This window comes from Cervus elaphus, chromosome 26 (assembly GCF_910594005.1).
Source record: "Cervus elaphus chromosome 26, mCerEla1.1, whole genome shotgun sequence".
In the NCBI taxonomy this organism is placed as follows: domain Eukaryota; kingdom Metazoa; phylum Chordata; class Mammalia; order Artiodactyla; family Cervidae; genus Cervus; species Cervus elaphus.
The window spans coordinates 12,777,806-12,790,303 of record NC_057840.1 but is presented as its reverse complement, the minus strand read 5'-3'; the positions used below and the strand labels follow the sequence as shown (position 1 = coordinate 12,790,303).

The 12,498-nt window shown below is 37.8% G+C and overlaps 1 protein-coding gene across 4 annotated transcripts in view; it reads right to left on the bottom strand.

Moving 5' to 3' along the window:
* The window catches only part of CEP162 (centrosomal protein 162), a 108,170-nt gene that overhangs the window by 71,302 nt on the left and 24,370 nt on the right, over positions 1-12,498 (bottom strand). For 3 of the 4 annotated variants that reach the window (XM_043888200.1, XM_043888197.1, XM_043888198.1), the window contains exons 7-9: positions 8,304-8,416; positions 7,373-7,403; positions 2,804-2,920 (exon numbers count right to left, since the gene is read on the bottom strand). In XM_043888200.1, the coding sequence (XP_043744135.1) occupies positions 2,804-2,920; positions 7,373-7,403; positions 8,304-8,416 (261 nt within the window). The remainder of the gene's footprint in view (positions 1-2,803; positions 2,921-7,372; positions 7,404-8,303; positions 8,417-12,498) is intronic. The other variant, XM_043888199.1, reaches the window with a different exon arrangement.

Here is a 12,498-nt window from a genome sequence, read left to right as displayed (position 1 = left end):
AAAAGGATCAGACACCATGATCAAGTTGGATTCCGCCCAAGGTGACAAGGATGGTTCAACATACACAAATCAATCAATGTGATACATATACCACATCAACAGAAGAAAAGACAAACCATATAACCATCTCAATAGATGCAGAAAAAGCATCTGATAAAACTGAACATTAATTCATGATCAAAACTCTCACCATAGTGGGTACAGAGAGAACATAAATCAACACAATAAAAGCTATTTATGACAAACCCACAGCCAACACAGTACTCAATAGTGAAAAGCTGGAAGCCTTCCCACTGAAATATGGAACAAGACAAGGATGCTCTCTCACCTCTCCTATTTGACATATTTTGGAAGTCTGAGCCATAGCAATGAGACAAGAAAAAGAAACAAAAGGGATCCAAACTGGAAGGAAAGAGGTAAAACTGTCATTACATGCAGATGACATGATACTCTATATAGAAAATGCTAAAGACTCCACATAAAAACTATTAGAACTAATAAATGAATTCAGCAAGGTAGCAGGATACAAGGTTATAGAACTCTGTTGCATTTCTTTACACTAACATGAAATATCAGAAAAATAAAAAAAAAATCCCTTTCAATAATGCATTTAATAAATAAAGTGAAAGTGAAGTTGCTCAGTCGCGTCCAACTCTTTGCGACCCCATTGACTGTAGCCCACCAGGCTCCTCTGTCTATGGGATTCTCCAGGCAAGAATACTGGAGTGGGTTGCCATTTCCCACTCCAGGGAATCTTCCCAACCCAGGGATGGAACCCAGGTCCCCCGCACTGCAGACAGGTGCTTTAACCTCTGAGCCACCAGGGACACCCTTATTTAATAAGTACCGAGGAATAAACCTGACCAAGGAGCTAAAAGATTTACATGCTGAGAACTATAAAATACCGATGAAGGAAATTAAAAATGATTTAAAGAAACGGAAAGCTACTCCATGCTCTTGCATTGGAAGAAACAATATTGTTAAAATAGCCATACTACGCAAAGCAACTTACAGATTTAATGTGATCCCTATCAAATTACCCATGACATTTTTCACAGAACTAGGACAAATAATCTTAAAATTTATATGGAACCACAACAAAATTGCTAAAACAAATCTGTGAGGAAAAAAAAGAAAGGTTGAAGGCATATCTTCCAGGCTTCAGACAATACCACTAATCTATAGTAATCAAAACAGCCGGGTACTGGCATAAAAACAGACCCATGGATAAGTGGAACAGAATAGAAAGCCCAGAAATAACTCCCACACCTGTGGTCAATTAATTTTCAACAAAGGCAAGACTATACAACAGAGAAAAAAATAGTCTCCTCAACAAGTGGTGTTAGGAAAGCTGGTTGGTCTCATGCAAATCAATGAGATTAGAACACACCCTCACACCACACACAAAAATAAGCTCAAAATGGCTTAAGACTTAAACATAAGACATGACACCATTAAACTCGTGGAAAAGAACAGGCAAAACATTCTCTAATATAAATTGTATCAATGTTTTCTTAGGTCTCATAAGGCAAAACAAAGAAAAGCAAAAATAAGCAAGTGGAACCAAATCAAACATATAAGCTTTTTGCACAAAAGGAATCCATAAACAAAATGAAACCATAAACCTATAGAATGGGAGAAGATATTTGCAAACGATGCAACTGACAAGGGCTTAATTTCCAAAATATACAAACAGATCAATAGAAAAAAAAAAAAACCACAATCAAAAATGAACAGAAGACGTAAACAGACATTTCTGCAAAGGAGCCACACAGACAGCCAACAGGCACATGAAGAGATGCGCAATATCGCTGTTAGAGAAACGCCACGTCAAAACCAGAATGTGACACCACCTCACACCACCATGAAGAAGAATGACCATCATGAAAAAGTCTACAAATAATAAATGCTGATGGTGTGGAGAAAAGGCAACCCTCCTACACAGTTGGTGGGAATGTAAGCTGCTGAAGCCACTATGGAAATCAGCAGAGAGGTTGCCTACAAAACTAAAAACAGAGTTACCATATTATTGAGCAATCCCAACTACTGGGCATGTATCCAGAAAAGATGAACACTCTAACTCAAAAAAGATACATGCACCCCAATAATCATAGCACCACTATTTACAAGACTCAAAACACGAAAGCATCCCAGGTGTCTACCAATAGATGAATGGATAAAAAAGATGTGATGTATATCCACACACACACACACGCATGTTCACGTGTGCTGAAATACTACTCAGCCATGAAAAATAATGAAGTAATGTCATCTAAAGCAGCATAAATGAATTTAGAGATTATCATACTAAGTGAAGTCAGTCAGAAAGAGAAAGAGAAATACTGTATGTGAGTACTTATATGCAGAATCTAAAAAAATGATACAAATGAACTTTTTTTACAAAACAGAAACAGACCCAGGGACACAGAAAACAAACTCTGGCTACTGAGGGAGGAATGAACGAGGAGTCTGGGATGAACAGACACACACCATGTACAAGATGGATACACAGCAAGGGCCCGCTGCACAGCACAGGGAAGCTACAGTCAACATCTTGTGATAACGCATAACAGAAAAGAGTCTAAAAATATATATACACACATGTGAGTATCTATGTCTACATGTATAACTGAATCACTCCTGAAACTAACCCTTTATAAATCAACTATACTTCAATACAAAATATAAAATCTTATTGATATAATTATACATATTGTTATATATCATATTTTCCCCAGAAATGAAGTCAACTAGTCACAAAATATTACATGTTTAGAGACTAGCTATAGTTTCCCATTCTTACCTGTTCCTATCATTTCATTATCAGTCGTATCCGGCAGAGCCTTTGGCTCAGTTTTTGTTCTATCCGGTTCATCAAGGTTGACTTCCGCAACAGAGTCTAATGAATCAAGCAGCACTACTGGAATAACATAAAAGAAAAATTAGGAATATAAATAAGCTTGTATGGTTTTATTAATAAAATACTTAAATCACATGCAATCTATAAAAACAAAGATAAATGTTTACATATAAAGAATATGTAACTATATACCTAGAACAAGAATGATTTTCTTCTTATATACAACACAGTAGGCTTACATCAAAACTTATCTATGCTTAAATACAGGTCTAACGTATATTTATATGTAAAAGGCAAAGGGCTGAGGAAAATAACCAAAGGAAAAAACCCACCTTTTTCTCTTAATTTTATTGACACATAGTGCTGATTAAAAACTGTATATATTTGAGATCTATGGCTTGTTTTTTTTTTTGTGTGTGTAATAAAGTTTTATTAAGGTATAAAGGAGATAGAGAAAGCTTCTGACATAGGCATCAGAAGGGGGCAAAAGAGTACCCCCTTTGCTAGTATTAGCAATGGAGTTATATACTCTCCAATGAATCCAAAGAATGTCTGGAGGCTGCAAAGACCTCACCAGACCCACTCCCATAATTTACATTTTAAGATAACAGAGTTGGCCAGAAGGTTTAACCCAAAGATTGTCCTCAGGCAGGATACATCCTTGTAAAGACCAGACCTACTCCCATAATTTATGTTTTAAGATAACAGAATTAGCCAGAGGGTTTAATCCAAAGACTGTCCTCAGGCAGGATACATTATTGTTATATAATCCTAAGGAATGTAGAGGAAAAAAAGTAAAAGTTTGTCCTTTCTTCCTCCTTGAATATCCCAGACCTCTCTCTCCTTGGGGACCCTTAGACTTCTTATCAACCTGCCTAGGAAATGACTCTCTCATTCCCCCCTTTTCTTTTAGGAGAATTATGTTGCCTAGGGAAAAGGGGCGTCGTTCTCATTCCATAACTGCTTCCGAGCTGACAAGGGGCGTTGTCCCTAAATTGGTGAGGCAACATATTCTCCTAATCCTCATAGTGAGGATGTCTGATCCAGGGGCTCTAAGTAATAGTTGGAGGAGGCTGTGGCACTCATAGGAGCTTGGACAACTATTTGTAAATTAAAAGCTTTTAGACTGTTAGAAAACCCCATTAGACAGTTACAGACATAAGGCAAAATAGTCATTAAACCAAGTTAAAATCAAAATGAAAAGTCACATTATGTCCATAGTTACATCAGTCCATCTTAAGGTTGTTAGATGTCATCAGTTTAAGAAGAGGTATCACATGCGATTGTTGAAGTTACTTGCAGACTTGGAGAAAGTCCTTTCCTTGAAGTGGAGATGTCCACCATGGAACGCCTTCCACTGATGAAGAGGGGAGTGCTCCGCAGACCCAGCAGTTAGACCGATTGTGGAATGCAGCATAGGAGTGAGCCCAGGACAGGAAGGCATTGTCTTGAGGATCAAACGGCAGACTCAGGATTTCTGGAGTCAGCAGAAGTAGGCTCACATAGATTATCGGGCCCATCTTTTGGCTCCTCCAGACAGTCCCATTACGGAAGCGGATCGGGAAGAAAGTGGGCCAGGGGCTTCAGTAAGCACGGAGTAAGTTGCCTCAGTATCTTGTCCTGAAGGATCCCGGACGAGCCCCCAAGATGAAAGGTTGTTACTGAACGATGAGACGCGGGATTCTTGGCCTATGGAGGAGATGAATTCAATCCGGGGCCAGAGACGAGGCTGGATCGCTCAGAGCTTTTGTGTAATAAAGTTTTATTAAAGTATAAAGGAGATAGAGAAAGCTTCTGACATAGGCATCAGAAGGGGGCAAAAGAGTACCCCCTGGCTTGTTGATCTGATAAACATATACACTATAAAATCCAACCAGTCCATCCTAAAGGACACCAGTCCTGGATGTTCATTGGAAGGACTGATGTTGAAGCTGAAACTCCAATACTTTGGCCACCTGACGCGAAGAGTTGACTCATTTGAAAAGACTCTGATGCTGGGAAAGATTGAGGGCAGGAGGAGAAAGGGACGACAGAGGATGAGATGGTTGGACAGCATCACCAATTCAATGGACATGAGTTTGGGTAGACTCCAGGAGCTGGTGATGGACAGGGAGGCCTGGCGTGCTGCGGTTCATGGGGTCACAAAGAGTCGGACATGACTGACTGACTGAACTGAAGTGATACACTATAAAATAATCAACCAAATCAAGCTAATTAACATATCCATGTACCCTTTTTGGTGTATGTGATGAGAACACTTAGGATCTTCCTTCTGAGTGAGTTTCACGTATACAACATTAATTGCAGTCACACTGTTGCACATCAGATATCCATAACTTACTTGTACCCCTTAACCAACCTCCATATGCCACAAGCCCAGCCCCTGGTAACCATAATTCTACTCTGTTTCTAGGATACTGACATTTTTAGATTCCACATATAAGTGAGAATATAAGTATGCATATATAAGTATGCACACATAAGTATGCATCTTTCTTCATCTGCTTATTTCACTTACTGCAATACCTTCACATTTATCCATTTTGCTGCAAATGGCAGGATTTCCTTTTTTTAACTATAAATACATTTCCTTTGTCCGTTCACCTTTTGATGGACATTTACGTTCTAGCCATGTCTTGGCTATTGTGAATAATCCTGCAATAAACATGAGTGGGGCTTCCCAGGTGGCTCAGGGTAGAGAATCTGCCTTGCCAATGCAGCAGACCCAGGAGACGTAGGTTCGATCCTTGGGTCGGGAAGATCCCTCGGAGGAAGTAATGGCTCTAGTATTCTTACTTGGGAAAATCCCATGGACAGGGGCATGGTAGGCTACGATTCACAGGGTCACAAAGAGTTGTACACTACTTGGCAACTGAGCACACATACAAATATGGAAGTACAGATATCTCTTCCAGTTATATATCCAGAAGTGGGATTCTGAATTATAAGGTAGTTTCACTTTTTTTTTTCAGGAACCTCTATCCTGCTTTCCGTAATGGCTGTACCAATTTATATCCCTGCCAACAGTGTACTAATGTTCTCTTTTCTCTATATCCTTGCCAAAAATTATTTTTCCTCTTTTTGATAACAGTCACCTAACAGTGTGAGGTGATATCTCATTATGGTTTTGATCTGCATTTCCCTGATGATTAGCAAAGTTTAGTAATTTTTCATACACTTGTTTGTCCAGCTGCATATCTTGAGAAATGTCTATTTGGGTCCTCTGCTCACTTTTAACTTTTGTTGTTATTGTTACTGAGTTGCATGAGTTTTCTGTTTATTGTGGTTATTAATCCTTTACCAAACACATAGTTCATAAATATTTTGCCCTAATTTATAAGCTGCCTTTTCACTCTGCTGTTTTCCTTTGCTATGTATGTAGAAGCTTTTTTAGTTTAATTCAATCCCATTTAGCTATTTTGCTTTTCTTGCTGGTGATCTGGGGGTCATATCCAAAAAATTATTGCCCAGTATAACATCAAGCAGCTGTATTCCTATGTTTTTCATTTTTGCAGTTCATGGTCTTATACTTAAATCTGTGATCCATTTTGAGTTGACTTTCGTATGTAGCATGAGGTAAGGATCCAATTTCATTCTTCTGCATGTAGATACCTAGTTCTCTAAACATGAAGTATTGAAGAGACTATCTGTCCTCATTGTATATGCTTGGCACCCTTGTTGAAGATCAGGTGACCACAGGTGCATGGACGTATTGTTTCACTGGTTTTCTGTCTGTTTTTACACCAATGCCACACTGTTTTGGTTACTATAGCTCTGTAATACATTCTGAAACTAGGGAGTGTGATGCCTCCACACTTTGCTCCTTTCTCAAGCTTGCTTTGGTTATGTGAAGTCCTTTGTGGTTTCATAAAAACTTTAGGATTTTTTTTTTCCTATTTCAGTGAAAATGTCACTGGAATTTGATAGGAATTTCACTGAATCTGTAGATCACTTTGGATAGTATGGACATTTTAACAGTAGTAATTCTTTTAATCTATGAGCACAGAATATTTTTCTATTTATTTTAGTGTTCAATTTCTATCTGATATTTTATAGTTCTAGGCATAATTTACCTCCTTGATAAAATTTATTCCTAAGTTTGTATTCTTCTTAATGTCACTGCAAATAGAATTGCTTGTTTGTAGTCTTCTTGAGGAATATTTGTCTAGCTTTCGTATCAAGGTGATGCTGGTCTTACAGACTGAGTTTGAAAAAATTCCCTCTTCTTCTGTTTTTTAGGAAGAGTTTAAGGAGGATTAACATTAATCATCTTTGAATGCTTGGTAAAATTTATCCATAAAGGCATTTGGTCCGGGGTTTTTAAAAAACATATATCCTTAAATACAATAAGAAGAATTTAAGGTAGGCATAAAGAACATATTGAGAAAAATCTATAAATTTTAATTCATCAGAAATTATTTAAAAACAAGATACAGTAATTTATTCAGACTTAAATATAATTCTGAACAGACCAACTGTCTATAAAAATTTATGAATACACATAATATTTACCATTAGCCAGCATGCCAGTTTTTTCTTCTTCCTAAATTAAAAAAAGAAAATTATATGGTTTGAAATTGAACTCATATGAAATGACTACACTGCAAAGAGTAACAGAACTTGAAAGGCAGCACCTTACCCCATTGTGAAAAGACCAAGAAATACGCTTCCTGGATTTCTCTCACCATGCTCATTCACTGACCATTCTGTAGGACTAGACAGTGGAGCAGTGAGAGAACTTCTGCAAGTCTCTTCTGAACCTTGGTGGTCACCAGCAATTAATTTAGGCCTTCATGCACCTTGTTTAAAGTACCTGATGTCATCTGTTCATCTACCTTGCTCAGAAATCACCCTCTTTAAATTGAACTCCAAGATAACATCACTAGTTTATGACAAACAGCAATTGTCTACTATTAGGTAGCTTCAAGGATAAGTTCTGTCTGGCATGTCTTGGTAAAAACTGAGAAAGGACAGAATTAAGAGTACAACATCCCTGAATGTGAACTGAATAATTTAATTGACAATTAACAATACTATTAACAAACTTAGCCCATTAAGTTTCAGTCAGTAACATCACTATTGGCATAAATACTAGGGAGGGACTGTCTCACAAGGACAAGACCAAGCAAAGAAAAGTACAGTTTAATATACCTGTTTAAAAATTAGGATTTGAGATTTTAATGAAATTTTCAATTTTCAAAGCTTAAAGAAATTTCCCAAAAGAAATCTTTCAGAAAACCATCAACTGCTATGTATTTCATTAAGATTAAAACTGACATCCTGAGTTAACAAAGTGTCTGAGTATTAAGAGACTTATAACTTTACAACAATAGCAAGAATATAAAGAACTCTGTATTTCAAGCTCTTTTTAGAGCAATAGTCAGTAGTCAGCTAAGGTAATGAAAGAAGTTTCCAAACTGTCAAACATATAATTGATACATACCTGTTTAGGAACATTTGTTTTTTCTGATTTGGAATTTTCTTTGGAATTAGTCTCTCCTTTAGGAGTCAAAGGTGCATCAAGATCCTCATCTTCAAAATCATCACTATAATTTTCTGAAGAAAATAGTTTTTAAAAAACCACAAGAATAATATAGTCAAAAAAGTAAAATTCCCAGGGAAAGACTATTGATTTCCAAAAGAAGTCTGCGTAAGAGTAGTTACTTAAATGTTAACATAAAGATATCTTTAAGAACACACTATTTTGAGGAAAAGATTGATGAGAATTCAATTATTAAGACTTGAGTAGGCTTTTTTTTTTGGTACTTTCAAGTAGTTATCAGTTTTATATTATTAATACTTTGAATTATTTCCCAACTAAAATTTTCTAGAGGTGTTCAAAATATTATATACTTTTAAAACAAACTGCAGTTATTTGATTTTTAAAGATAAAAATCTCAAATTTCTTACTTCTAAAAGGTGGCACTTTTGAAAAATCTAGACATGCTTAAACAAAGGTTGGATTTTACTTAAGTTGATTTTTTTAGTCTTTACAGTTATTTCTACTGTTACCCTTAAGCAGTATGAAAGGGTATGAAAACTTATGAAAACTCTATCTTTGACACCTCCCTTAGGAAAATACTAGCCTTAATGACCTTCACTGTTTCCCAATCCTAGACATCTCTCAGCTGAAGTCTCCCAAATTATTATCTCAAAGACTCTGCAGCAGAAGGCAAGCTCAGTCCAGTTAACATGATGCTATCAGGCTTCTTATGGTGAAGATGGGCAGAAACTGTCTGACCAGGATCTCATCATCAATTTTTAATTGGTTGTCTATAGCCCTCCAATTGAAGGACTGAGTGAGATTTGTGGGCTGCAGAACAAGAATGGCCTTTTCAGAAGAGAACTGATCATTTACAATCTTATTTGTATTTAAAAAATTAGATCATATTCAGAGACAGGATGGCCTGATGGGTGAAAGGCTGCATGAGGTTTGAGAGTCTGCTTCTGGAATGACCGTCTTTCAGTCTTCTCTTTGAATGGAGATTAAAATAGAAGTCTGAAAATAGGTAAGCTAAACAGAGATGTTCCAAGTGAGACCTACCTATAGACATATCTCCATTTCAGTTCACAGGTATACAAGGGTGGAAGCACATGGGTATTGTGACTTAGGTAGATAAACTAGATTGGCTGGTTAATTACAACAGTATCTATATTCTGAGGCTGAGAAGCTCACCTCTATTTTTCTTCTATCTGAAAAAGAACTCTGCCTGGAATTTTATAGTATCAGTAGACATAATCACATAACAGTTACAGAGAAATTACCTTGTATTAAATTCTAGATGCTAGGGCCAGTATCAGATGATTAACATTCTCATATTCTAGTGGGAATCACTGATTTTTAAGTACCTCAGGAATTAGTCTTGCTTAAGTAAAGATGATGAACAAGGAGGGAAGACATGTGGGAGGGTATAAGGATAAGTAAGTAAGTGTCAGTCGCTCAGTCATGTCCAACTCTGCCACCCTATCAACTGTAGCCCTGCAGGCCTCTCTGTCTATGGGATTCACCAAGCAAGAACACTGGAGTGGATTGCCCTTCCCTTCTCCAGAGGATCTTCCTGATCCAGGGACTGAGCCCAGGTTTCCTGCATTGCAGGCAGCTTCTTTACCACTGGAGCTACAGGGAAGTCCTATGGGGAGTATGACATAGACTTAAACAACTACTTGGGATTCAGGGACTTTCTAACATCAGTGGAAGAGGGTGTGGTGTTTGTGTCACCTCAAAGAAGCATCACAAGGAACAGTTCAGATACTGTGGCACAGTGCTTGTAGCGTGACCCAGAACCAGAAGACTTGTATTCAACTTCTGATTCTAGCATTTTTCAGCTGTGGAACCAAAAGCAAGTCACAAACTCCTTGCCTCATGTTCCCAGCTATCAAGTAGGAACAATAAGAGTATTTATTTCAGAGAATTGACGAGAAGATTAAGAGTTACTGTTATACAATATGCACTATATGTTAGTCTTCGCCATTATGTTGAGCGGTAATAATTTATCTTTGTTAGTATTATAGCTTGTGTTATACTTAATCTGAATTAAAAGTTAATAAAGCCAAATAGTATTTAAGAAATGTACTAATCTAATATGCAATTTTCAGAACTACATTTTCTTGGCACTTAGTAACGGAATAGTCTGTAGGCAAATATTACGAACATGTAAAAGACCAATCTCAGGAATTGTGTCACAAATAAACTAGGTTTGAAGCAAGAAGGAAATGCCATTGGTAGACACAGAGAGAAATAAGAGGGACAAGAAATAAAAGAGAGGAAAACAATGAATCAGCAATTTCTGAAAGAAACACCAAGGGAAATTAAGTTTATATAAAAATGAAAGACTAAAACGCAATTGAGAAGGTGGTTCTCATATGAGAAATATCAGAGATAATAAATTCCACCAGCTCTTTCACATTGTTTGGAAAACAATGAAAATATTAATTTTTATTTTACTTTATTGGGCTCCAAAATCACTGCAGGTGGTGACTGCAGCCATAAAATTAAAAAGACGCTTGCTCCTTGGAAGAAAAGCTATGACAAACCTTGACAGCATATTAAAAAGTACAGACATTACTTTGCCAACAAAGGTCCGTATAGTCAAAGCTCTGGTTTTTCCAGCAGTCATGTGTGGATGTGAGAGTTGGACCATAAACAAGGCTGAGCATCAAAGAACTGATGCTTTTGAACTGTGGTGTTGGAGAAGACTCTTGAGAGTCCCTTGGACTGCACAGAAATGAAACCAGTCCATCCTAAAGGAAATCAGTCCTGAATATTCATTGGAAGGACTGATGCTGAAGCTGAAACTCCAATACTTTGGCCACCTGGTGTGAAGAGCCGACTCGTGAGAAAAGACCCTGAAGCTGGGAAAGACTGAAGGCAGGAGAAGGGGACGACAGAGGACGAGATGATTGCATGGCATCACCAACACAATGGACACGAGTTTGAGCAAGTTCCGGGAGATGTTGAAGTACAGGGAAGCCTTGCACACCACAGTCCATGAGGTCTCAAAGAGTCAGACACGACTGAGTGAACAACAACTTTTACGCTTCTGATCTGTTTGACTGGAAGACATTGCGCATTCAACATTAGGGATTTCTACTATTATACTCCGCATCTGTAACTTTCAAAATATAATTTGCATAAACAGAAAACAAGCAAGCAATTCTTGATGTAAAAGCTCTAAAAGATACATTTTGGAGATATTTTTCCTTTTCTGGTAGAATACTTGGCTGATAAATTTTAAGTATGATGGAATTCAGAGGGTTTTCAGCCGTACCGTGTGGGATTTCAAGAACTTTGTAAATGGTGAGTACATGCAGACTCAGGTGTGTCCAACTCTTTGCAACACCGTGGACTGTAACCCACCAGGGCTCTTCTATCTGAGTAATTTTCTAGGCAAGAATACCAGAGAGAGTTGTTATCTCCTACTCCAAAATAATGCATAAAATGCATAAAGTATATGACACAAATGTTTTCAGATACTGGACAATCAGCAGTGCAAAAATATGCTTCTTAAGAAAGATAAGTGAGCTTAAGTCTACATTTACTAGAAGGTACATAAAGCTCAACATTCAGAAAACTAAGATCATGGCATCTGGTCCCATCATTTCATGGCAAGTAGATGGGGAAACAGTGGAAACAGTGAGAGACTTTATTTTTTGGGGCTCCAAAATCACTGCAGATGGTGACTGCAGCCATGAAATTAAAAGACGCTTACTCCTTGGAAGGAAGGTAGACTCTGGGAGTTGGTGTTGGACAGGGAGGCCTGGCGTGTTGCAACTCGTGGGGTCGTAGAAGAGTCGGACACGACTGAGTGACTGAACTGAACTGAACATACATCCTGGAGTGCTAAGCAGGATCAGGGAGACCAGGACAGTCTTACTGTATTAAGAAAACAGAGATAAGAGTACTGAAAAGACAAGGTAGGCTGCAGGCAAGTGATAAAGGGATGAAGCTGAGCTGGTACAGTCTGCCAGCAATGCAGGAGACCTGAGTTTGAGCCCCAGGTTGCAAAGATCCCCTGGAGAAGGGAATGGCTACCTACTCCAGTATTCTGGCCTGGAGAATTCCATTGACTCTATAGTCCATGGGGTCGCAAAGAGTTGGACTCCACTGAGCAACTTTCAGAAACAAAGTGCTAGAAATC